General features: G+C 53.4%; 2 protein-coding genes across 6 annotated transcripts; both read left to right on the forward strand.

The window, feature by feature from the left end:
- Positions 1-10,154: 10,154 nt before the first annotated feature.
- Positions 10,155-13,053, forward strand: FOXC2 (forkhead box C2). The gene has a single exon (XM_070612452.1). It carries the CDS (start codon positions 10,687-10,689, stop codon positions 12,193-12,195), a length of 1,509 nt encoding a protein of 502 aa, XP_070468553.1. The 5' UTR covers positions 10,155-10,686; the 3' UTR covers positions 12,196-13,053.
- Positions 13,054-19,491: 6,438 nt separating this feature from the next.
- On the forward strand, positions 19,492-24,912 carry FOXL1 (forkhead box L1). Of its 5 annotated transcripts, XM_070612455.1 has the most exons (4): positions 19,514-19,624; positions 21,183-21,305; positions 21,766-22,762; positions 22,936-24,912. In XM_070612455.1, the coding sequence occupies exons 3-4, from the start codon at positions 21,928-21,930 to the stop codon at positions 23,058-23,060; spliced, it is 960 nt and encodes a 319-aa protein (XP_070468556.1). In that variant the 5' UTR covers positions 19,514-19,624; positions 21,183-21,305; positions 21,766-21,927; the 3' UTR covers positions 23,061-24,912. The 5 variants fall into 5 exon arrangements, with proteins under 5 accessions (XP_008514966.2, XP_070468556.1, XP_070468554.1 ...); XM_070612453.1 differs by having other exon boundaries at positions 19,519-19,624; positions 21,766-24,912; XM_008516746.2 differs by lacking the exon at positions 21,183-21,305 and having other exon boundaries at positions 19,519-19,624.
- Positions 24,913-25,397: the final 485 nt, after the last annotated feature.

Raw genomic sequence — 25,397 nt, forward strand, 5'->3', positions numbered from 1 at the left:
CCCCAGATGCCTTGGTGCTTAAAAGAATAAATAGTTATGAAAGAGCTCGCTTAGAAGAATTGGCTGGCTCTTTTGTAAAAGATGTTTTAGAATGTTCACCTACATGCTTCAAACTCCATCTTATATGTAAATTTGCATTGGGTCGCTTGAGGATTTTTTTTAATAGACTTTATTGTTTAGAGCAGTTTTAGGTTCACAGCAAAATTGAAAAGAAGGTACAGAGAGTTCCCATACACCCCCTGGTGCCCCACACACAACCTCTCCCAGTATCAGCATCGTTACACTGACACATCGTTATCGCCGTGGACTGAGTGTTTGTGTCCTCCCAAAATTCCTGCGGTGAAACCCAATCCCCATGTGATGCTGCTAGGAGATGGGGCCTTTGGGAGGTGACCGGGTCATGAGAGCAGAGCCCTTGTGAGTGGGATTATTGCCCTTATAAAAGGGCCCCCAGGGATCTCCCTCCCCACTCCACCGTGTGGGGACACAGCAAGAAGACAGCCGTCTGTGAACGAGGAAGCAGGCCCTCACCAGATACTGAATCGGTCAGCACCTTGATCTTGGACTTCCAGCCTCCAAAACTGTGAGAAATAAATGTTTCCTGTCTAAGTCGCCCCGTCTGTGGTGTTTTTGTTGCAGCAGCCGGAGCTGACTAAGATCCCCCCGAAGGTCACGGTTTACATTAGGGTTCACTCTTGGTGTTGGACGTTCTGTGGATTTAGGCAAAGGTATAATTACATGTATTCACCATTATAGGATCATACAGAATAACTTCGCTGCCCTGCAAATCCTCTGTGCTCTGCCTGGTCGCCCCTCCCCACTCTCACCCTTGGCAACCACTGATCTTTTCACAGTCCCCATAGTTTTGTGTTTTCCAAAATGCCACAGAGTGGGAGTCATACAGCACGTGGCCTTTTTGGATTGGCTTCTCTCACTTAGTGATGTGCATTTAAGGCTCCTCTACGTCTTTTTAGGGATTGACAGCTCATGTCTTATCAGTGCTGAGTAATATTCCACTGTCTGGCTGCACCACAGCTTGTTCATGCATTTACCCACTGAGGGACATCATGATTGCTTCCAAGTTCTGGCAGTTATGAATAAAACTGCTGTAAATTCTCATGTGCAAGTTCACTTGAATATTTTATTTTTTCTGTTTGGGGGTGGGTGGGTGAGGAAGATTGTCACTGAGCTAACATCTGTGCCAATCTTCCTATATTTTATGTGGGACACTGCCACAGCGTGGCCTGACAAGCAGTGCCAGGTCCACGCCTGGGATCTGAACCTGTGAACCCTGGGCCACTGAAGCAGACTGTGCAAGCTCAACCACTATGCCACCGGGCCACCCCGAAGGTTTTAATGCTTGTCACAGACATTACCTCACAAATTCTTACTACCCCTTTAGAAGTTGGCCAGTAGGAGTGTAGTTAAAAAGGTGAGCACATGAAGAGCTCGGGCATGGAACTCTGAGCTATGTGACTGCGGGTAAGTAACTCCATCTCTCGAGCTTCGGCTCCCTCTTCTGTAAAGTGTGGGGGCGTGATTTCTCTGTTAGAGTTGGTGAGAGGACTGGGTCGGCTGGTATCGGGAGTCCAGGCACAGAACCTGCCCAGCCCTCAGCAAGCGCCCTAGAGATGTTAGCGTTCATTGTTCCATAGCGATCCTATGAGATTGAAAAGAGAAGGCAGGTGTTGAGAGATGAGGGCCAATGGCCCACGCAGGTGCCGGGTGCTGAGAGCCAGACCTCCCCCGTGTGGGCTTCCAAAATGCCAGCTCTTGCAGCCCCTACGCTTCACAGGTAGGGGCTTTGAGCCTTAAATGCCACAGTCTGCTTTCAGCCCTGACTTCTCCCTGCGTCAGATGCACATACACACACAACTCGTAAAGTGCCAAAAAGAAAAAAATAACATGAATGGGTCTAATAACAACAAAGGCTGCTCCTGAGAAGCTAGCAGAGTCCCTTCCACCTTCAGGCACTCCTGTCAGCTGGCTCTGCGCCCGTCCTGGGATCAGGTGAGGCCCATCCCTCAGCACCTGGCCTTTCATGGGAGATTGGCAAGACGAGGACGTCTGCAGTGTCGCAATGATGCCTTGCTATTCCCGCTGCCACCACCCACCCAAGGGTGTGTCACCGTGCTTCAGACTGCAGCCACCTCCTGCCTCCCAACTGTGCTCTCTCCCATGTCCTCCCCCTCCTTCTCCTCCTCTCCTCTCTCCCCATCCTCCCCTGCTTTCCCTCTTTCTTGCCCTCCTTCCACCTGAACTCCACCTCTCTATCTTCCACCTGTGAGCTGGTGGCTCCATTGCCTGCACCTTGCAAAGCACAAAACTCTCCCCTGGACAGTCCAGCCTCGCCTGGCCGCCAGCTCGTCTCTCAGCCACACAGCCTCCCTATCAACTCAGCTCTTCCTTCCTCCTCCTCCTGGTTTTCTTCTTCTTTTTCCTGCCCCAGAAATGCCTTCCCCACCCTCACCCCCAACTTTTGCAGGTCACAAATCCCACCCCAGATGGGCCTGGTGACTGGCACGACGGAAGGGTGGGGAGCCAACCAGCTCCTCTGACAGAGTGGAGAGTCAACCGACGCGAGCACGGTGAGAGTCGAAGGAAGGCGCACCGAGAGCAAAGAGGCAGGACTTAAGGGCACAGATGGAACCCGCGGAGGACGGAGAGAAATCTCCTGGGGAAGCTGGCGGAGGGGCCGAGGGAGGGTTGAATGATGCCCGCACAATGCACTGGCACCCTCTGGAGAACCAAGTGCCCATTTAAAATATACACACTGTGTGACCATTACACAACAGGGGTAAGTGGGAACCATTTGGGTCATGTTCTAAAGTGTCCCCCTTGCACACGGGAACCAGCCAATTTCTCCTAAGTGAACTCATTACCATCTTTAAACACAGAGCGGGAAGGCAGAGGTCACAGCCATAGTTGCTAAAAAAAAGAAATAGCAGCAAAGCCTCTTTTTTTGAGAGACTTTGGTAACTGCCAGAAGAAACAGTGAAAGGAGTTAGTGGTCTCGGAGTCCAGGAGGGGTGGCAAGAAGATGCTCTTCTCATTTTGGAGTCTTCTGTCCTCCCGGGATTTATAGCCGTTTAACATGCGACACTCGTGCTTTTTAAAAATGAGTGTAATTTCTTCCATATCCCAAGCTTCGGGCAATCCATCGACATCTCCTGTATCCAGCCGGGCACACACAGTTACCGAGCAAAGTAAAGACACTCTCCTGTTATGCTCTCCTTGTACTGTGAACTTTAACAATACATAGCTATTTGAAGCTGTGTCTGATACTTAATAAACGCAAGACTGTTTAATAAACTAATAACCAAAAAGGTGTTTGAAGGACTTCTGTTTTCCCCAGTGGGTTGCCAGACGAAATACAGGATCCCCAGTTAAATCTGGTTTCAGATAAACCATGAATAGTTCTGTCGGTGTATATGTCTGCCCGATGTAGAATGTGGGCATTAGTGTTTTTATTTGCTAAACCTGGCAACCCGCAGCGTGAAGGAAGAAGAAAGACGCTTGCAGGTGAAGTTTTGCTTTGCCCACGTCTCAAGGCCCAGCTTGATCGGCAGCTTCTCGAGAAAACTTCTCAGCTCCTCTTCTGCCCCTTTCTGAGTCTCCGCTAGCTCAGCCCAGCCCCTCTGTCCGTGCCTGACGGCCCCACGAGGGGACAGTGCCACAGCGGAGGGCTGAGCGCGGGGCCCTCTGGTTCGAATGGCAGGGCTGCAGCTCGCCAGCGGTGCGCCTGGGCAAGTCCCTGGTGCTCTCCGTGCCTCGCTTTCTCCCTCTATAGAACGAGGATGACGGCACTGCTGGCATCTCCCTCTCGAGGCTGGTGAGGATGAGTGCTGAGTTTGAGCATAGCCACCCGGCGAGGGCTCTCTGTGTGTTTGTTAAAATAAGAGTTTCAGCCCGTGAGCTCCCTCAGGAACAGCCTCGGGGCGCATGATGCTGCCTGCCCACCCCTGCTGCACCGTCTGCCTAAGATAAGTGCCGTCAATGTTTGAACTGAGTTCTGGGTTTGAACTGCTAAATGGGAGACTGGCATGTGGTTATGGAGGGAGAGGAAGTGACTCTGAAGCTGCAAGGTGACATCCACTCATTCGGTTTATAGTTCCAGAGCGTGGAGTCTTGCCGAGCAGAGCAATGGGGGGCTGGGTGTAGCGGGGTGCATGGGGCAGACCAGGGCCCTGCCTCCCTTCCTGTGGCTGCATCGCGGTGTTGGGGGGCAAACAGATGAACAGACAGGATCATGTCAGACAGTGAAAATGAGTCAGGGTGAGGGGTGGAGCAAGGGGACAGGGAGGAAGCAGGTGGGTGATTGCCTGAGGCCTTAGGAGAGGTGGCACTGCAGCACGGAACTGAGTACGAGGGGCCCCAATCAAAGGGCACGGCACATGCAAAGGCCCTGTGGAGGGTCCAGGCTGGTCTGGCATTGGAATTCCCCTGTGTGAATGCGTATGTGCAAAGGCTGGGAGCCAGTGTGGGTGTGTTCCTAGCTTTCTGGGATTCTTAAAGGGGGAAGCACATCCTGTGCCAGCGATGATCTGATTCTCCTGGGAGAGCCACTCTGTGCTCCTGACTTCATCCCATTCCTTAGATGTTCCCCTGGGGCCTCCCTCAGTTGTTGCCACCGTGAGACCCAGGAGTCACTTTGAGGCACTGGCCAAAGCTGCCCCTAGATTGTGATTCCAAGTCTGGCTTATTCCCTGGGGCTCAGAACACCCGCCCCACAGGCTGCAAATTCGGTGAAAATCAAGTAGGCTGCTCTCATCTTTCTCCCTGCCCTTGTCCGACAATCCCGGCCCTGTCTGCACCTCCCAGGGAGCCGGCCGCTTTTTATGGGCTCTGAGAATGAGCCCATTTACCCGACAGACTTAATTACAGGGTTTCAAGCTGATGATATAAAAAGCTAGAATTTCACAGACATTGAGTCATGTGTTCAGAAGCCATGCCTTCGTGCACACGCTATTGACTGTGTATATATGGTTATGAAATTATATGTACATGTTTCCATGTAGACTTTTTATTTATATAGAAGTTCCTATTTTAGCTTCAGAAGTCTTCTCCAATTTCCAAGGCCCTAACTCTAACCTCAAAAAGGCAGCAAAGTAATGGGTTAAGAGATCCCCATTCCATCGCTAGCAGCTGCAAGACTTGGGTTAGTGATTTAAGATCTCTAAACCTCCGTTTCCTCCCCTGTGAAATGGTGACATTGACAGGACCTATTCTGAAAGAGGATTAAATGAGATGCCATGGGCAGAACATTCGGCAGGGAGCTCGGCACACAGTGCGCATGCATTACATTGTCCATTATGTAGTAGGGAGAAAAATACGGGAAACGTCATACATTCATTCAGTAAACACTTCTTGTGCACCTACTGTGTGCCGAGGTATTGTGCAGGGCAGTGGGCTGCAGAGAGAAGAAACAAGGCAGGCCACCCGAGGAGCTGGGGTCGGGTCAAGTCACTGAGGCTTGAGGTGTTTGTTACTTAGCAGACACTGGCTCAACTGACGGATACACAGTGTAACTCATTTACATAGCAATACGGACAAGGGCAAGTCTATAGGACCTGGATGATACAGGCAGCATAGAGCAGCATGTAATCAACTCTCTTTAGAAAGAAACATGTGTATCTTTAATCATCTGTTTTGAAAACATCTGTAACGCTCTATTGAGTTTCTTGTGTCTTTGACTTATCAATTGTGGTAACACTTGCATTATAAGACAGCTAAGCTCCTTAGAGAGTCAACTATTTTTTTCCTTTGAAAATCGTAAGTTAATGTGATAAACTCCACAGATGTGGAAGATTGTTTTTCAGAAATTTCCAGAACATAAGGAGAGGGGACCCAGGGGCCAGGTTGGACCTCCACTGGGGTTTGCAACTTTTTCCATGGAAAAAGTTGCTTTGTGTCACAAACGTTTTTTAATTTTCAGAGTAACAAAGGTCTTTTTCTCCCATTTTCTTTTTTAAATTTTGAAAAATTTCAAACTTCCAGAAAAATGACGAGAACAGCACACAGTGAATACCCACATACCATAGGTTCAGCAATGGCTCTCATGTTACTTCGCTTTACATGACTTTCTCTCTCCTTCCCCCCTCCGTGCTCCCTCCCCAACTCTGGCAGAATCTTTTAAAAGTTGCAGAGAAGCTGAATATCAGCCCTAAATATTTTGACGTGTACCTTCTGAAAACAAGGACGTGTTCATACCTGACCATGTGTAATTATCACACTCAAGAATTTTAACCTTGATACAAGATGATTATCTAATCCTCCAGATTCAAATTTCCCCGGGTATTCTCAAACCTGCCCTTTATTAGTTTTTTTCCCCCCTCTTGATCTAGAATAAGGATTGCATTTAGTTGTTCTGTTTCTTTAATCTTTTAACCAGGAAGGCTCCTCATCTTCCATTATTTTGTTGTTCACGGCAGGGCCATTTGTGAATGGCGCCATGTCGCTTTAACTCCTTGGGAAGGTCGTGCTCAGTAAAATGGGTGCGGACAGATTCCATCAGGGACGCACTGTTTGTCCTGGAAGAAGATAATTTCTAGGAGCTGGATTAGAATGGAGTTTTGAACAGCAGCATTGACTCTGTTTAACCCAAGGATTCATCAGATTCCAAGCAGCTCCTGCAAGCCTGGGACTCCTCTTAAACCTGGGCCCTTTCCCTAAAACCTGGGGCATCTCGGGAGCCCAGAAGGGAAATGTTTGAAGGATATTGGGCCCAATGTATTGAAAACGGCGAGAGAAGACACAAAACTCCTTTCACGTGTCCCCTCTGTGAGTTCTTTGCTGTGCCTCTGAAGCAGAAGGGGCTGCAGACGCGTTTACGTCTCCCTCTTGTTAAAACCAATACCATACACACACGCAGGACAGACGTTTTGCTGACGAATTCCCTGAAATTCACGCCACACGCGGGTCACGAAGACAGCTGCCGTGAGAAGACACCCACGGATGAGCAATTTGTTTAACAACCCTGGAAAAAAAAAATACCCAGACTTCTAGCCACCTAAGAGGCACAGATTTTATTTGCTTAAAACTTCAGCGAATCTCCCTAGAGAGGATTTCTTGCTCCCCCAGCAGTTTCAAAGACATTTCTGTTTTCCAACAGATCATGTTCTTGACACATTGCAAAGCTATGGAAAATGTTTTGGTTTTTCTTAATCGACGCGCCGCACACGGTTTATTTACCTTCTCTCTCCCTTGCAGATTTTGAAGGCTTTATTGCTGGCCGTGCAATGCTAGGGTGCAGCCATAAGGTGTCAGCACCTGCATTGTAACCAGAAGGGTCGCGTGGGTTTTTTTTTTTTTTTTTTTCTTTTTAAAGAGTAGTTCCCGTATTGGCCTCAAGGTGGCGACAACACCACAGGCCGGCCAGAGCCGCCTCCAGGTGCAGGAGCCGGCGGCGCCCAGGCGGGGATGCATGGCGGTGGAGGGAAAGTGACTGGAATATCTTTTGCTTTATCATCGCTTATTATTCTAGTAACACACAGGGCTCTCTGGGGCCCGATTCCGCTTTCGGCTCACTGACAGCAAGGTCAGGAAAGGAAAAAAATCAGCAAGATATTAGCAGCCCCCAATCCAAAACAAAAAAAAAAAACCAAAAACCCTGGCAGGTTAAAGAAAAGATCCGAAATATGGTTTTTGCAAAGTCCAGGTGTATGGAAGGTGTTGTTTTAATAACCTGAACAAACATCTCTCCCGGAGTCCCACTGAGAGGAGAAGAAACCTAATTCCAGGGCAAAGGAAAACGTTTCTCTCACCTTTTCTGTCTTGATTATGAGGATTTCTTCCCCTCCCACCCCCACTTTTTTTTTTTTTTAGAGGGGGTAATAATTCTGGCAACTCACGTTAGTTCTTTTGAGATGACATTGGTTTAAACCTGGACACCCTTGTAGATGCAAACTCAGGCAGAAACTGCCATTTTGGAATTTCTTTTCCTCCGTCCTTAGCTATTTTGGGTTTTGCCCTGTGCTGTGATAAAGCTTAAAAAAAAAGAAAGAAAAAGAAAAAACCCCGTAAAAGCAGAGTAAATAATATTCCTCCAGGAAGCCTATAGACTGAGGAGTGTTTCTTGATCAATAGTTTGCATTTCCAGTAAAATCGTGAGCAGATTTCAGAGTGCCTGTCACACACTCCGGGAGAAAGGCGCCTTTTGCCAGTTTTTGTTTTTTTTAAAGATGGATGTGAAAATACTAGAGGTATTAAAAAATAATAAAGTCTTAGTGGGAGTTGGGGGTAGCTAGGAGAACGCTCAAACCATTCACCTGTGAGCTGACGACTGACTAGCTTTATTTTACTTCGTTGCAAAAAAAAAAAAAAAATCGAGTTGGAGAAAGAACTTAGAGCACGCGTAAAAAATATAGTGAATATTTCAGAAGTAGAATATTCGAGGTCATAGGAACCTGTTTTGGACTTTGTCTTCGATCCTGAAGTTGTCAGGAGATAATACCATTCATAGATAATGCACATAAATAATATATATATTTTTTGCTCTTTTATTGAAAATGAATGACGGATCCCCAATGCCCTCTGTTCATCTCCCAAGAGATAAGCGTTGTGGGTCGATTCTCTCAAATCCTTTCCCTGGGAATCTAATAAGCTAATCTAATAAACTGATGGAAGAGTTAGGAGGGCAAAGGACACCTGAACTCCGGAAGTTTTCTTTGAAGTCTTCCTCCCTGCTCATCTGGACTGGACACCTTCCAGAAGAGTTCTGACCCATTTAGCCCTCCTTATGGGGGAACCCTGCCTCTTCAAGGGAAGCGGCAAGGGAGGATCTGATTCTTCGAGGTGTTGAAGGAATAAATACTCAGTCCACACACAAACCACCTTTCCGCGATTCCTCGAGGGAAGGAGGAAGCGTCGAGGGCGAGGACCTCCGCGCCGCTCCAGGTCAAAGTCCCAAATGACACCATCTCTGCGGGGCCTTGAACCGTCTGCAATCGCTTACCCCGTCCTCGTCCTCGCACGGAGCCCCGGTGCCCAAATCACCTTATCAAACACCAACTAAACAAAAAAGACTGAGATATAGGAAGTCAAGTCGGAGATACCCAAGGCGGCTTTGCCGGGAGCGGGAGCCAGGGAGCGCGTCTTGGGTGGGTGTCCCAGCCGGCCGGCGCGGGGTTAGGAGCCCCCAGCAGGGATGCGCGTCCTGCAGCGAAGCCCCCCGCGCAAAGCGGCTCGGGTTTCTCCTCGCGGGCAGAGGAGCCGGCTCTGCCCGGCCCGGTGGCTCGCTGCGGCATTGTTCCCGTCTTTGGGGAGCGCGGGAGTCAGCTTGTCAAAGGGAATTTATCTCTGGGAAAAGCGAGAGACGCCGAGAAGCTGGCGTTGGTGGGCTGCAGGCGTCTACGCGGGAAGGGAAAGGGGGAAATGAGCAGAGTTATTTCACTCTCTTCCCCAAACCCCACAAAAATCCTCACGATGACGCGGATGATTTGCCGAATCCACGGCGAATTTAAAAGGATTAAATTTTCAAAACGTTGCTGACTTCCCCAGTCCGCTTTGCCCTGTAGACGTCTCGGCCTGCCTCCCCAGGTGGGGGTGAGGGGCCTTCAGACGCTATAATTTGTCTCTAAAACCTTTATAGGTTATTCTTGACGGCCCAGAACCTGCAAACTCACTGTTGGTTATTAATTATTTGCTTAAACAATGACAACATCCATGGGAGGCCCCTTCCATTCATCTCCCACGCCTGCTTTGCCTCCATTACACCTGGGCCCCGATAATTAGGAAATCTAATTATTCGCCTCATCACTCATTAATAAGAAAAGTAGTCCCAGGGTCTCGGCTTCTTACATGATCTTTGGGGAGATATTTGACTGCATTAATCAATTCGATTTTATATTTCAAACTTTTTTCTGCAAAGGAGCATCGGGGTTGTTTTCTTTTTCCCCTCTGGGCACGTGGGCCCATTAGCCAAAATGTGATAATAAAATAAATTTTAATAAGATATAACTTTTTGAAAAAAATCTTTTCAAGTTAAGACTGAGCTGCATGAAAGTCTGGTTCTGCGCGGCTGGGTCTTAGAGCCGACGGATTCCGGCGCTCCTCGCCCTGATTGGCGCCAACTCCCCACAGCTGCCGGGTTATTGGTCCAAAGTTCCCGGAGGGGGCGTGGCCGGAGGAAAGTAAAAACTCGCTTTCAGCAAGAAGACTTTTGAAACTTTTCCCAATCCCTAAAAGGGACTTTGCCTCTTTTTCCGGGCTCGGCAGGGCAGCCACTCTGGACCCCGGCTCGCTGACCCTCAGGGCTGCCGATTTGCTGGGGGGCTTGGAGAGCCGCCTTTCCCCCGTGGCGCGGACCGAGGGGCCAGCGTCCGTCCGCGGCGCGCGCGGCGTCTCCGCTCCGCTCCCCGCCGCCCGCCCGGGCTGCCACCCGCCGGTCCCGAGAGCGAGGGAGCGAGCAGGGGCCGGCGCTGCGCTCGCCGGGGCGCGCCCTCCAGGATGCTGATCCGCCCGGTCCGCTGAAAACCAGGGCCCCTTCTCCGCCCGAAGGCGGGCGCCGAGCGCCGGCGCCTCCTCCAGCTCGCCCCTGAAAGCTTCCAGGCGCCCGGGGCTCCCCCCGCCGGCTCCCTTCCCCTCTCTCTCGCTCTCGCTCTCTCTCTCTCTCGCTCTCTCTCGCTCTCGCAGGGCCTTCTTCGCGGTCGGTGCGCGCAGGCGGTGGCGAGCCGTCTCGGACGCAGCATGCAGGCGCGCTACTCCGTGTCCGACCCCAACGCCCTGGGAGTGGTCCCCTACTTGAGCGAGCAGAATTACTACCGGGCGGCGGGCAGCTACGGCGGCATGGCCAGCCCCATGGGCGTCTACTCGGGCCACCCGGAGCAGTACGGCGCGGGCATGGGCCGCTCCTACGCGCCCTACCACCACCATCAGCCCGCGGCGCCCAAGGACCTCGTCAAGCCGCCCTACAGCTACATCGCGCTCATAACCATGGCGATCCAGAACGCGCCCGAGAAGAAGATCACCCTGAACGGCATCTACCAGTTCATCATGGACCGCTTCCCTTTCTACCGGGAGAACAAGCAGGGCTGGCAGAACAGCATCCGCCACAACCTCTCGCTCAACGAGTGCTTCGTCAAGGTGCCCCGCGACGACAAGAAACCGGGCAAGGGCAGCTACTGGACCCTGGACCCCGACTCCTACAACATGTTCGAGAACGGCAGCTTCCTGCGGCGCCGGCGACGCTTCAAGAAGAAGGACGTGCCCAAGGAGAAGGAGGAGCGGGCCCACCTCAAGGAGCCGCCCCCCGCAGCGTCCAAGGGCACCCCGGCCGGGCCCCCCCTAGCGGACGCCCCCAAGGAGGCCGAGAAGAAGGTGGTGATCAAGAGCGAGGCGGCGTCGCCGGCGCTGCCGGTCATCACCAAGGTGGAGACGCTGAGCCCCGAGAGCGCGCTGCAGGGCAGCCCGCGCAGCGCGGCCTCCACGCCCGCCGGCTCCCCAGACGGCTCGCTGCCGGAGCACCACGCCGGCGCGCCCAACGGGCTGCCTGGCTTCAGCGTGGAGAACATCATGACGCTGCGAACGTCGCCGCCCGGCGGCGAGCTGAGCCCCGCGGCCGGGCGCGCGGGCCTGGTGGTGCCGCCGCTGGCGCTGCCCTACGCCGCCGCGCCGCCCGCCGCCTACGGCCAGCCTTGCGCGCAGGGCCTGGAGGCCGGGGGCGCCGGGGGCTACCAGTGCAGCATGCGCGCCATGAGCCTGTACACCGGGGCCGAGCGGCCGGCGCACATGTGCGTCCCGCCCGCGCTGGACGAGGCCCTCTCGGACCACCCGAGCGGCCCCACGTCGCCCCTGAGCGCCCTCAACCTCGCCGCCGGCCAGGAGGGCGCGCTCGCCGCCGCCGGCCACCACCACCAGCATCACGGCCACCACCACCCGCAGGCGCCGCCGCCGCCGCCGCCGGCTCCCCAGCCCCAGCCGGCGCCGCAGCCCGGGGCCGCCGCGGCCCAGGCGGCCTCCTGGTATCTCAACCACAGCGGGGACCTGAACCACCTCCCCGGCCACACGTTCGCGGCCCAGCAGCAGACTTTCCCCAACGTCCGGGAGATGTTCAACTCCCACCGGCTGGGGATTGAGAACTCGACCCTCGGGGAACCGCAGGTGAGCAGCAACGCGAGCTGTCAGCTGCCCTATAGATCCACGCCGTCTCTCTACCGCCACGCAGCCCCCTATTCCTACGACTGCACGAAATACTGACCTGCCCGGCCGCTCCGGCTTCGCCTCCCAGACACGACTCTCTCAGACAGTTCAGGCTGCAGAGACGCAGGAAGACCCAAAACTTGTCCACCAGCTTTTTCTCAGACCCGGGAGCAGAGAGAGCGCGCGCGCCAGCCTCAGCCCTCTGTGAAGCTGCAGGTAACTTTAATTCGCCACCCGGGTTCCGAGATTGCAAGAAGCCCCTGTAAAGGGACGCAGCCCAACGAGCTGAATATTGATTTTTAAAACCCCTCTCCCTTCCCAGGATGGCTGTGCTCACTACTCCAGTCGGGGTTTCAAAAATCAGTTATGGACCAAATCCCATAGCCACCCAGTAATGACTCTCTGTAGGGACCCCCATAGGTTTATGGGGGTCTCTATAGATTATATACGTGCTGTGTGTAATTTTAAATTTCTTTAACCGTGCTGTACAAATGTGTGGATTTGTAATCAGGCTGTTTTGTTGTTGTTGTTCAGAGCCATTAATATAATATTTAAAGTTGAGTTCACTGGATAATTTTTCATCTTGCCCAACCATTTCTAACTGCCAAATTGAGAACTCGAGAAACCTAGGTGGGATTTCTTCCCCCTGTACAATTATGAGACGTGATTTTTTTCCAAGTTGTAGGTCTTTTACAGAACAGGAAAATAATTTATTTTTTGTTGTTGGCGGATAAAGAAGTCGAGTATCTGATACTTTTTATTTGCAAAGTGTGATGGTTTGTATAGTAGATGCCTCCCTGAGCATTCCTAAAAGAAAAAAAAAACAAAAAAATTTCACTTCACCTGTGTTTGTCTTATGTGGTCTTAATTGTTGTACTTACCTTAAAATAAACCCGTGTTGTTTTTCTGCCCAAAGTCCGGACAGTGTATTTGTGTTCTCGCATTTTTTAAAAACAAGGTGTGTTTGCAAATCCACCTGTTTGGATAATTTTTGTTACGCAGGTGGGTAAATGTGTAGACAGATACAGATGATCACAGAGGAATGGGGGCACCAATCTATTGTCTTGTTAGTGACGGAAAAGGCTTTCAATTAGTTCAAAATCGGACCCTGGCCGGGGCAATCGGGGAAACAGTTCTGGGCGGACGCAGCTGCATGGAGGACAGCACTCTGTAATCTCATTTGCTGTAATGCATTTTGCTAAATGCAGAAAAACATGCCAATTGTCACAACAAACAGTGCCATTCCCTCTTCATGTCCAGCCATCCCCAATTTAGGAGGCAAGGGAGGGGAAGGATAAACATTTTCCATCAGCTAACTACAAACCAGGGGTGTGCTGTCCCTGAATTTCCTAAAATGCGGACTTCCTTGCCCACGCTGATGTTTTTTCAGTAAAGAATTTGAATTGAGCCAGTGAAAGTCCGAAAGGGATCGATTCTCCAGCCTTTAACGACCGTCCGGGCGGTGGCCGGATCAGAGGTGGATTCCAGACCTCTTCACTTCTTGATTTGATTTCCAAATCCTGACCCTATTGCAGTGAAAAATGTTAAAGCCTCATTGCCCTTCAAAAATAATTTACACTGCTTTTAGAGTTCTAAATATATCAACTTTGCCAGGACTTTAAATGCTAGGGAGATGATTTTTCTCTTCAATTTTGATGTCTCGTCTTTTTTTTTTTTTTTTTTTTTTTTTAATAACAACGTAGCTTTGTGAGACATGGCCGAGGGGAAATAGCTTTATTCTCTATTTCACTGGCCGAAACCCACAGCTCCCCTCCTGGTCTCTGCGTGTGAATTTGGGGGCCAGAGCTCCAAATTGGGAACTAGTTTCCCACCCCAGCAGGTGAGCTGTACTTTGCTAAGGGTGGAATTCCCGGGGAAGCCAGCATTTCAGGCCGTGATGATGTCCCGAGAGGCGGTTTTGCTTGACGCGGTGGTGTCGATCGTAACCTGGGTGTTGTGTTGCTTGAAATGTCATTTTGTCTCTGGGTTATACTGAAATAGAACTGGGGGAAGCTCAAGCACAATAATATTGCCCATATGTGCAGCACACATTTTTTAAATCTGTGGCCCCAGAGGTGACATATGGTTAAAACTGTAAGGCTGCATTTTATTCCTTTTCAGAACTCGCAGGAGCCGGGAAACCTGGTGGTTGGTGCCTGACTTCCAGCAGGCCCCCAGGCCACTGTGCTTTGCTTGAGGGAGCCGGCCAGCCAGTTACAGTGGGAGGGGGGAGAGAGAGAGACAGAGAGAGACCCCCCTCTCCAAGCTGCAGAATGACAGGGGCCAGGGCTCCTTGCCCAGCTCTGGCAATCCGTTTCACTCTGCCCTGTTCTCTTTATGCTGTTTGGGCTGCAGGAGGTGAGAAGAGTGTTCTAGCTGGCTTGCTGCTTCCCCAGATGTTTCGAAGAGTCCTCTCTGAAAATGTTCCCTCAGCTTAAGATTTGGAACTCAGAGGAGGTCTGAGAGACACATGGAAAATAAGGGAGAGAGGAGTGGGCCACAGCGGGGTGGGAGACCCTGCACTGGCCCTGAAGCCACGCTGGGGTCTTCTACCTTTGGGAAGGCCTCTTCAAGAAGTCCCAAGTGGGTGATGGAGAGGGGCTCCCTACCACATGGAGGCCGCAGCCAGCGGGGGAGCCCTTGCATTCCCTGGGGGACGTGGTCAACTGGGGGGATTGTATTCGGGGCTTTATCCAGGCTTCTGGAGGCAGCAGAGTGGAGGGGTGTATGATGCCAGGGCGCTTTGGGAGGCCCGGACCAGGAAGGCTTCCCCAGTCTGAAGCCCTGGGGGCCGGGGAAGGTGCGGGTAAGTGCTAGGAGGCCGGTGCTGGGACTAGGGGAAGCTCGGCTCAGCCCCGGCCATCCGCCATGTGGTGGACCTCCTAGGGGCTTAGCAGCCTCGGGTGTCTGTCTGTCCCCACGGAGTAGGAAGACCCTGCCGCAGCGCGATGCTGAGCAGCCCGGCCCTACCTGGCGCGTCTTCGCGGCCGCCTTGTGCGCAAAGACTGCGTGCGCCTGGCATGGCCGGCCTTGCGCCACGGATCCGCTCTCTGCCCCTTCTTTCGCCGCTTGGTCCTCCAGAGGCAGGGCCTTTCAGGAAAAGGGGGAAGGAGCTTGCAGATGCAAGGGCCAGAATGCCTGTCGCAGCCTGCTGGGGTACCTTGGCTGGAGCAGGAGGGGGATTGCTATGTGGTCCCCTGAATGCAGTTTGCACGAAGGTGTGTTCTCTAGCCATGTTCTTTCCTGACCCAAGAAGATACAGTTCGTCAGGTCTGAAAGGTACTGCAAATAAAATGGAAGCAACACAAACACCATGGCAGAGACCTTTTCCCATAGAGTTAACCCTGCGTCCCCAAGTGGCCTTGGCTGGGTGGACTGTCTCTCTAACCAGGTCCAGTTTTGAGGATACTGGCAGGCCAGAGAGACCCGTGGCCTCTGAGCATCCTGCTGCTCCCTACTCCCGGAGAGGCTGCAGCTGGAGTAACCTTTGCTTCTCCTGAGACTCAGGAGGGACACCCAAGCTCACGGCTCTCAGGGAGAGGGACTGGCAGTGTGTGGCCCAGCCCTGGCCTCTCTCCCATGGCCAGACTGGAGCCTGTGGCCAGGTGGTCCTCCTTGCCCTCGTTCAAGTGGCCTGTCCCCGAGGACGCCAAAATCGTGACTTGCATCCTGGAGTTGTGGGAACACTGGGCTAGGAATTAGAAGACCACATCGTGCTGTGAGGACAAGCCCCTCCCCCTCCCTGGCCTCAGTCTTCTCGTCTGTAAGATGACCAGGTGAGTGCGAGGGCATTTTGCGGCCCGGCACTTTCCTCCCCAGCATAGCGGGGCCTCCTGCAACCTACCCTCACTTACCCGACTCCCGTTCCCCACTGCGAGAAACTGAGATCAGAAGTGAGAGGGAGAAGAAATGCAGGGCCTTGGAACTTCAGCATTGGGCTCATAAATTTTTCGGGGTCCATCTCCTCCCCTTTACCCCATCACTGCCTGGGGGGTCACCTCCAGGCCTGGGAGGGGCTGGTGAGCTGCACTCAAAGAACAGAGAGCAGCTCCCTGGAAACGAGCCCTGGTGCCTGAGCGTTGCCTCTTGGCTGCTCATCCCCACCCCAAATCCAGAAACCTGGATGGAGTGTCAGGCAAGGTTGGTCCAAGGGGAACCTATTGATAACCATCCACATGAGGTAGGTGGAGAGAGTGACACTGAGAAAAGACACCCATGGATTAATGGGCAGAACCAAGTTTTAGGAGAATGTGGACACTGCGTCCTGGAGCCCGTGCCTGGCGCCTCAGGGAATGTGTGCCTGCGTCGTCCCAGACCATACGTTCCTGCCTCTCAGGGACGAGGAGAGATCTGAGGCGTTATGCCTTAGGTGCAGCCAGGCCAGGGATGTCTGGGGGCTACCCCCAGGTGAGCGGGACACACTGGGTCAGAGCCACCACTGAGTCCTTCTGGCACTACGCACTGGAAATGCTTTCCCAAACTTTGAGAAGCATTCCCCGCCTGCCTCTTTCTTGCATAGCCTCAGCTCGCCAAGCGTTTGAAATGTCTGCTTTTTGACATAGGCATGTAAGGAAGGGAGTGGAATGTTTCAGGGCGTTTGGAAGGCTGGGCAGCTGCAGTCGGGGACAGCGGCTGTGCCTGGGAAGACGCCACCGCCTGGACTTGTGCAAGCCTTTCCCTGGGTTTTGCACATTCCTGCTCCACAGCAGAAGCAGAAAGACGCTGCTCTCGGAGTTGGATTCTTGAATGCGTCTCTCCTGGTTTGGGTTTTCCCAGCGTCAGACTCGTGGGCACTTTATCCTGGGGCTGTGAGTGTGTGAAAGCTGAAATGGAGCGAAGTGGGCTTAACACATTGACGAGCTCGCCAGCATTGCAGGTCCCTTAAAGGAATGGAGTTGGGGAGCATGGAGGTGGCGTCCCCCCCTCGGGGGCCTGGGGTGCAGCTTTGTGCTCACTCTACATGCCCACCCAGGGTGGGAGGTCATGGAGGCCAGAGGGGCCCCTCTGACCCCTGACTCAGTGGCCTTGGCCCTGGGCCTTCTCCTCCAGCCGCCCCTTGGGGACTCTCTCTCTGCCTCCAAGATATTTTTACGGGCAGGGTCCCCCACAGAGTCTTTCTCTCTAGGATGAACCCACATGCACCAACTCAGGCCCTACACACAGGCCAGCTGAGGCTTCACGTGGCCTCGGGCATGCTACCTCAAGCTCCCTGGGCCCATTTCCCAACTGAACATGGTGGGATCATCGAATAGGGTTATCGAGAGTATTAATGAACCCAATACACATTGGGAAAGTGCATTTGATGGTGCCCACCCGTGGATAAGACTCACTGTAGGCTGTTAGGACTTGCCTGGACAACAGAAGAGAAAGGATTCTTTGGTCTCAATTAACTGCATATATTTACCAGGCTAAATGCGGATACTCGGGCAGGGCAGTGGCCGTGCCCTAACTACCCCTGTCTAGACCCTTTAAATCATTTCTGGGAACAAGGTGAGTGCTAAAGAAATCAGTCATTTGGAAAATTCTCCCTGCTCTCTGGGGTTGCTCAGCATCAGCTGACTGGCCCACCCTCACCTTCATGGCCCCCTCCCCAGGAGAAGCGGCAGGAGAGCCTCCTCCCCCTCCTCTCAAAGCGGGAGAGGAGGGGGAGGAGGAGAGTGTTCTGGGTTTGGGTAGGATGTTGGTGACGACTTGGATTTCCTACATCTAATGCCCCAAATGTCCCAGCTCTGGAGGTGCCACACACCTCTCCTGTCTGGAGGGCCCCCTTTCCATCTGTTTATTCCTGACACATCGCCGGGAGCCTCTGCAGACACCTGAGGTGTCAGACCTCAGAGAGTCCACCTTCCGAAGAAATCACGTGAGTTCCAATCCCTGTTCTGCTGTTTACTACCTCCACTGTCTTGGGGTGCTCTGTGCCCAGCCTGTTTCATCATCTGTAAAACGGGCGAATCCATCACCCCTGGCGTTCATGGATGCTGAGCGGGTTCTCGAGAGAGAACTTCCACAGGGCCCTTAGCCTCCACACACAGCAGCTGTGATAATGTGATTGTTTCCTGCCCTGGCAACACTTCCTCACAGGAGACCTGAGGCGAGTGAACTTCCTGGCCTCAGTTTCCTGGTCTGCAGAATGGGAATGATAAAGATTTCTGTTTCTTTTTAGGATGGCTGTGAGGATGGAGTGATTTAATACAGGGAAAGCATTAGAACGGTGCCAGCACATGTTAGCATTGGAAACATCTTAGTCGTCGATATTATCCTTGTTGTTATCATGGCCTCAGATGTGTTCAGGTTGTCGGCAGGGTGCCCAGGCTGAGTAAGTCCTGCATCCTTCCGCCCTCACTGTTTGCAGACACAGTGCACACAGGGTGGAATCATTCACTCCTGTACATGTGTACATATACATATACTCCATTAACTGTCTCCACATTTAGAAAAGTGATGTAGATATCTGGAAAGATGATGCAGACATCGTTAACTTGAGTGTCTGCTTTCATATTTAGGGGGGAGCAGGGGAAGGGGAGATGCCCCTGATGTGGGTAGCAGTGTGAAGGGCTCTTGTCTCTGCCCCCAGCCTTTTTTTCTGAGGCCTCTTTGGTCCCAGGGCCTGGTGCCTGGCCTCCGCCCAGCCTGCCCAAGGGGCACACCTTCTCCCCGAGAGGTGGGGGTGGGGTGGGTGGGGAATGGTACTCTCTGCCCTCATCCCACGCTGAGCCAGATTTCTGCTCGGGCCCCAGAGATGGAACTGCTACGGTCCTTCCTGGAGCATCCGGGCAGGCGGGAGAGCTCAGGTCTTTCTCTCGGGCCGGTGGGGCGCTGCGCTGGCACTGACTTCTTTTCTGGGGTCTGAAGACTCAAGAACTTGCAGGGTACTTTCAGGGTCCCCGTTTGGCTCTTTGGGACACGCTCTGCCCGGGCTGTCTCCCAGGCTCGGCGGCTCCCCCACCGGGCCTCGGCTCCGCTGGGTCCTCACCGGATAGAGCTTCCGCACGAGGGCGCATCCGCTCTCGGACGCTAGGGGCTCTTGCCCTGCGCTCCCCGGAAATACGCGCCCGCACGGGGTTCCTTCCTACCGCGGCCTCTCCTAGGCTCAAGTTACAAACTCTTCACCTGGGAACCCAGGATTCGCACCCTGCCAGAGGGGCCGGGTTGGGGCGTCATTCTGGAGTTCTAAGGCTGGAACCTCCCGGAGACTTTGCAAACTTCTGCAAGCGCGCGGGACTGGATGTATCTCTCCAGACCGCAACTAGAACTTGGGTTTTTTTTCCCTTTTACTATCAGTGCCCCGCCCACCAGCCGCGCGTGTCTCCGCCTGCGTCCGGCCCATGCCCAAATTGGGCGGTGTTTATTATTGTGCGAATTCAAGCTCGGATTTGCCTTAGAGTTTAGAAGAAGCGCTGCGGCGGCGCGCCTTGTGGAGAGGCAGGGATGTGCGTGCTGGACTTCGGGTGCCCAGGAAGCTCCAGGAAGGGCTCCGAGCGCGGAGGTGGGGGAGTGCGTAGGGACACCCGTTCATCTCTTGCTTTGGGTCTGTTAGAGCGGGCGCCAAGGCTGGAGACCGAACTGGATCCAACCTTGAACTTGCTGGGGACGCGCTGGTCTGGAGAGGTTGGATGACCCCGGGGACTGTGGGACCCGCGGGTTGCAGGAGCGCGGGCATTGAGGTTCTTTTTTCACCCCACGGTTGGAAGGGGCGCTCTAGTGAGGGCCAGAGAGAAGACAGCGCCCCGCCCCCTCCTGGCTGGAGGGCCATCCCTAAGACCTAGGCCGGGGCCAGGCTGGGCTGAACGGTTGGCCTAAGTTAGAAATGCAGCGCCGTGGAGGGAGGCCTGGAGGTGTCCCGGGGCCTGGCCTTGCGCTCCCTGAAGCCATGCCGGCACCCAAACCGGTTTTTCGACCCTGGTTGCGACTTCCATTTGGGTATTTCAAACGTCCCCCCTCCCCTGCGGTCTCTTCGGAACCCCCAAACACATGTTACTTTCCGGATTCCCCATTTTGGAGGGGAACCTCCTCGCTTTTCCGTATTCAGAGGTGGCTTGAGAGTCCGCTACCGGTCCCCAGCGTGGTGTCCTCTCTCTGCGACAGCAGCATCGGCCGACCCCCTCCCCATTCACGCACGTTTACCGCCTCTTTCTCCTTCCCGGCGGGCGGGAGCGCTGGGGTGGGCCGTTTCTATGCCCACCTGCCGTCCTCACCCCTCCCTCTTCTCCGCGGCATCGGCATCGAGGCACGATTTACTCAATGAAACGTTAATTCAGTTATCCCGTGTTTCTTTTTTTTTTTTTTCCTTTTAAAAAGAATTCAGAGATCATAAACAGGAACTAGTCACGCCAATGCCTCTCCAAAGCGGTGGAGTGGGAGGAGGGACACCTCCTTCCGAATCAGCATCATTCAGGGATTTTGATTCAAACTGTGACGTGGCTAAATGTAAAACGGGGGTGGGGGGTGGGATAGGGCGGGGTGGGGGGTGCTTACACCCAGAGTGAGTGAGTGGGTGGGTGGGTGGGTGGGGGGAGAGCACCAGGCTTCCCAAATGCTTAATGTAATCACGGGCCAGCTGCGTGCACTTGTAAAGTTGTTATAACCCCCCTCCTTGGTATAAACAGGAAAGCGCAGAATATAAAGCAAGAGACCCGCATTCACAAATACCAGCTCTCCCGCGCCAGCTGCCAAATTCCCCTTTTATGGTGTTCCTCGCTTGCAACCTCAGCCCCATCAGAGAGACCTTAGTTTCCTCCCCTGAACTCTCCAAATGGGTTTATTTGAAACTTCCCTCCACTGAGCTGTGGACCAGGTACCCCAAGCCCTCTGCAGCTCCCCAGAGTCCTAAGCACTGGCCTCAGAGAAGCTGGGTTCCTGGAGCCCTCTTCCCCAGGTCCCCAGGGGGCCCTGGAGGGGGAGGCTTGCCCATTATGCGATAGTAGGCCCCTAGGAAGCCCCTGACTCCTGCAGGGCATGTGGAGGATGCCCTCTCCTAAGAGGGCTGCATCCTCTTCTCATCAGACTCTCAAATCTCTCAGACATGCCTCTCCCTCCTAAAATAGCTAGACGCTTTCAAAGACCTCCGAAGGCATTTTATGAGACTGTGCCATCTCGCCATCTCCTATTAAGCCTGCGAGAAGAGAAGACCTTTTGTGGGAGGCCCAGGGATTACGGAGCTCCCCCAGGCAAGTGGTAAAACTCAGCCCTGCGCCCACCCCCCCATCTCCACCTCTCCTTCCTGGCCCGGCAGACCCCGCGCGGAGCCATCGCGGTCCACATCCTGCCTCACTGACTGTGTGTGCTTACAGCGTCAAGGGGTGGACGTGATATTTCAAACATCAGATCAGTGCGTTTATATATTGGGTGCCCGGAAATTTTTCCAAATAAACACAGCTTGATTCAACTTGGGTGGGCGGACTTATCAACAGACTAATTCTATAAACAAATGAAGGAATAGCCCCGAAACCGATTGGCTGGTATCAAAAAGACACGTGGAGAGAAAAGCTTGGAGTTTTTCAGCAATGAAATTTTAATTAATGTGGGTGGGCTGAGAACACAACGACTGTTTATCATAGACAATTTATTTTCCAGCGCTAAGTCAACATATAATAGCAAACTTACAACAATTATTTAACATTTTTAAAGCCATGAAGAAGGGACAGAGCGCGGAGCGGCGGGGGAGAGCGGCAGAGCAGGAGGCAGACGCACGGCGGGCTCCCCCGGAGGGCCCTCCCGGCGCGGGGCGCAGTCCCTAAGCCGCCCGGGTTCCCTGCGTCGCGGAGAGCGCAGCGCCGGCGCCCACTCGCCATGAGCCACCTCTTCAGTCCCCGGCTGCCTGCTCTGGCCGCCTCGCCCATGCTTTATCTGTACGGCCCCGAGAGACCCGGGCTGCCTCTGGCCTTCGCCCCCGCGGCCGCTTTGGCCGCCTCGGGCCGGGCGGAGCCCCCCCAGAAGCCGCCCTACAGCTACATCGCGCTCATAGCCATGGCGATCCAGGACGCGCCGGAGCAGAGGGTCACGCTCAACGGCATCTACCAGTTCATCATGGACCGCTTCCCCTTCTACCACGACAACCGGCAGGGCTGGCAGAACAGCATCCGCCACAACCTTTCGCTCAACGACTGCTTCGTCAAGGTGCCCCGCGAGAAAGGGCGACCGGGCAAGGGCAGCTACTGGACGCTGGACCCTCGCTGTCTGGATATGTTCGAGAACGGCAACTACCGGCGCCGGAAGAGGAAGCCCAAGCCGGGCCCCGGGGCCCCGGAGGCCAAGCGAGCCCGCGTAGAGACGCAGGAGCGCGGCGCAGAGGCGCAGCCAGAGGCGGGGAACGGGGCAGGGCGCCCCGTGCCCGCGAGCCCCCGCCACGAGGAAAAGCCCGTGCGCCCGTCGCCCCTGCGGGAAGGCGCCTCTCCGCCGGCGGCCCTGCACTGGCCCAGGCCCGCGTCCCCAGAGGTGGACGCAGGCGACGCTGTCCAGGGCGCAGCAGCCGTGGCCGTCGGCCAGCCAGCGCGCACGGTGAATGGCCCGGGGTCCCCTCGGCGCTGCATCTCCCGCAGCTCTCCGAATTGCTCCGACAAATCCAAGAGCTTCAGCATAGACAGCATCCTGGCGGGCCGGCAGGGCCAGAAGTCGGCTGGAGGGGGTGAGCTCCTGGGTGGCGCCAAGCAGGGGCCGGGTGGCTGTCTGGGCGCCTCGCTTCTGGCCACCTCCTCCAGCCTCCGTCCGCCTTTCAACGCTTCCCTGATGCTCGACCCACACGTCCAGGGAGGCTTTTACCAGCTCGGGATCCCTTTCCTCTCCTATTTCCCTCTGCAGCTCCCCGACACGGTGCTTCCCTTCCAGTAAAGCCAGCAGTGGCGTGGGTCTGTCCCGGGTCCTGGTCTGAGCTGCTTGTGAGCGACCACGGCTCCCACCGCTGGGGGAAGGAGTCACGTTTTTAAAGAATGATCTTTTCCTCTGCCGACATGTGGATCCTGGGAAGTGTTACCAACTTCTGCGCTCAGGTGAGCACCCTCACTGGCCTACCTCCACCAGGGGAGACCTTCCCAGAACCAGGAGCGTCTTGGAGATTTAAAAGACCCTTCACCAGCTGGGACTTGGGCAACTCAGACCTCCTACAGCACCAGCAGAAGAATTCCTTGACCTTAGGTCAGTCTGATGGTGTGATCTTCCGATACCCACCCCAAGTCCTGCGTGGCCGGGGCACTGGAGGGCCCACACAGCCCAAGGGCAGGACAGACGGACTCAGTGTGGTCGTTTTAGTCTGAGAGCCACGGTCCGACTGTCGCCAGCTCAGTTGTGGTTGTGGCCCAGGCCTTGGCTTTGAGCCCGTCGTGGGGATGGTTACCCACAGCCGGGTTTGTCCCTGAAGTCCAGTTGTGGGGACGCCGAGGGTGACCCCTGTTTTTCAGGTTCTTTGGCAGATCTACGGCCTCCTGAGGATTTCGGACTGATGTCCAGGTGGAAGCTGAGAAACCACACTTTTATTTTAAATAGAGTTTTTCTCTTTTTTCCTTTCTAGACAGTAAAGGGAACATCCTATATTCTTTGGCTAAATACTTGACTCTTTTTACTATAACAATCGCCCTGTGGAAACGTCTATATTAACAACTTCTACTAAGAAGGTGCACTCTACATAATATAGCATTTTGTTGCATTACAACAGCTCATTAGTCAATACGCACGTTCTCCAATGCATGTTACCAACCATAGGAGTGGTCCTGTCTTTTTGCTTTTGTTTTTAAGGGATCAAAAGATTTCAGGGGACACTGGAAGTGCGCGAGGGGGAGGGACGGTGTCTCAGACAACGTAAGATTTTCAATTTCCATGCTTTTTCAAGATCTAGGATTGATTTTGCTACATTTTCTAGAGTTGTGTAGTGAAAGACTGCATTTAATCCAAAAAGTTGGGTGAAACAGACACAGGGAAGGCAGGTAAAGGGAGAGATGGGTTAGGGCCCAGAAGAGCAAGGGCCTCTGCTGGTGTCTTCGGGAGGCCGCTCTGTGGAACCCAGAGAGCATGGAGCTTCCAGAGATCCCCAGCCTACTGCATCCCTGCCTGCAACTTGGCTCCTCCCTCCAAGCCCCCACCAAGCAGGCCCAGGGCCTGCGGCTAAATAAACACCTGAGGGAGGTGACTGGAAGTCTGGCAGGAGGGGTGGGCAGGAAGGCAGGGGTCTGCAACAAAGACCTGGTTAAGAACGTGGAGATTTTCCCAGCCCTGTTCAGTTCAGCTTGGACCTTTTGGGAAATGCGTCTAACCTCTTAGGGTATCTCCTTGGTTGCTTTGGGGCTTTTGACTTTGAGTTCCTGAACCCCCACGTTACTTTAGTCTTACTCGCTCTGGGAAAGGCGCAGCGAGTCATGAGGTCTTGGAGACTGGCTGAGATAGGTCTGCAAAATTACTTCTTCAGTAGTTTCCAGGACTTCTATAAAAATGAACACAAACTTTACATCCAGAGAGCCTGTTGGTTAATATGTTGGAAAGGACATTTCGGACAAGCATAATAATTTAGTAATTAGTAGGCACAGAGTTGACTTTCTGAGGGTTCCTTCTTAAAGTTGTGTGCTGCTGACGGGTGCATATCTCCCTGACCTCATTCTACCCAGGCTGGGGGCATGCTTGGTGAGCTGCAGCGCGTCCGCGTCCGTGATTTTAAGAGCTTTGATGAGATCCCATTGTGGAGGTCCAGGCTCGCTGTGATTAACTTAAAATATGCTGGAAGGGCTGTCATTGGATATTTTGTTATCCCAAAGCCTCAGCCTTTGTGAATAAAGTTGTTTTTTTCATTAACCTGTCAGTGACTGGCTCAGTGGATTATTGGAGGGGATAAACAACGAGTGTTACAGGAAAGAGGGCACAGGCTATATTTGGGATGCTGTCGGCATCTCCAGGGGCCCTGGCTTCCGACAGTAGGTGCACACACAGTCTGTAGGGGCAGGAGCAGAAAAGCCTAGTGGATGCTGCTTGGATGTCAGAAAGTAAGATGAAAATTCCCCTGTATAGGATATATTTTTAATTTTTTCTTCTCGTGTTTGACTTGCTATCTCGTGTGCTTTGTTAATTTATGATGGCTGTTTTCTGGAGAAGCCAATAATCTAATACTGCCTTTTAAAAGGATAGTATGATAGTATTTTAGAGTTGCAATTCCAAAAAGTATAGTATAAACACTATTTTTACGGCACAGAAAAAAGGCAGGAGTATGTATCTATTTGGTAAGGGTGTTTATACATACATAAGGATAAATTCTGTTATCTGATCCCCGTATTCATCTGGTT

This window comes from Equus przewalskii, chromosome 3 (genome assembly GCF_037783145.1).
Source record: "Equus przewalskii isolate Varuska chromosome 3, EquPr2, whole genome shotgun sequence".
NCBI classification, from domain to species: domain Eukaryota; kingdom Metazoa; phylum Chordata; class Mammalia; order Perissodactyla; family Equidae; genus Equus; species Equus przewalskii.

Excerpts from the sequence above, each read along its gene's own strand:
- FOXC2 (XM_070612452.1), top strand. The coding sequence starts at position 10,687 with ATGCAGGCGCGCTACTCCGTGTCCGACCCCAACGCCCTGGGAGTGGTC.
- FOXL1 (XM_008516744.2), top strand. The coding sequence starts at position 21,928 with ATGAGCCACCTCTTCAGTCCCCGGCTGCCTGCTCTGGCCGCCTCGCCC.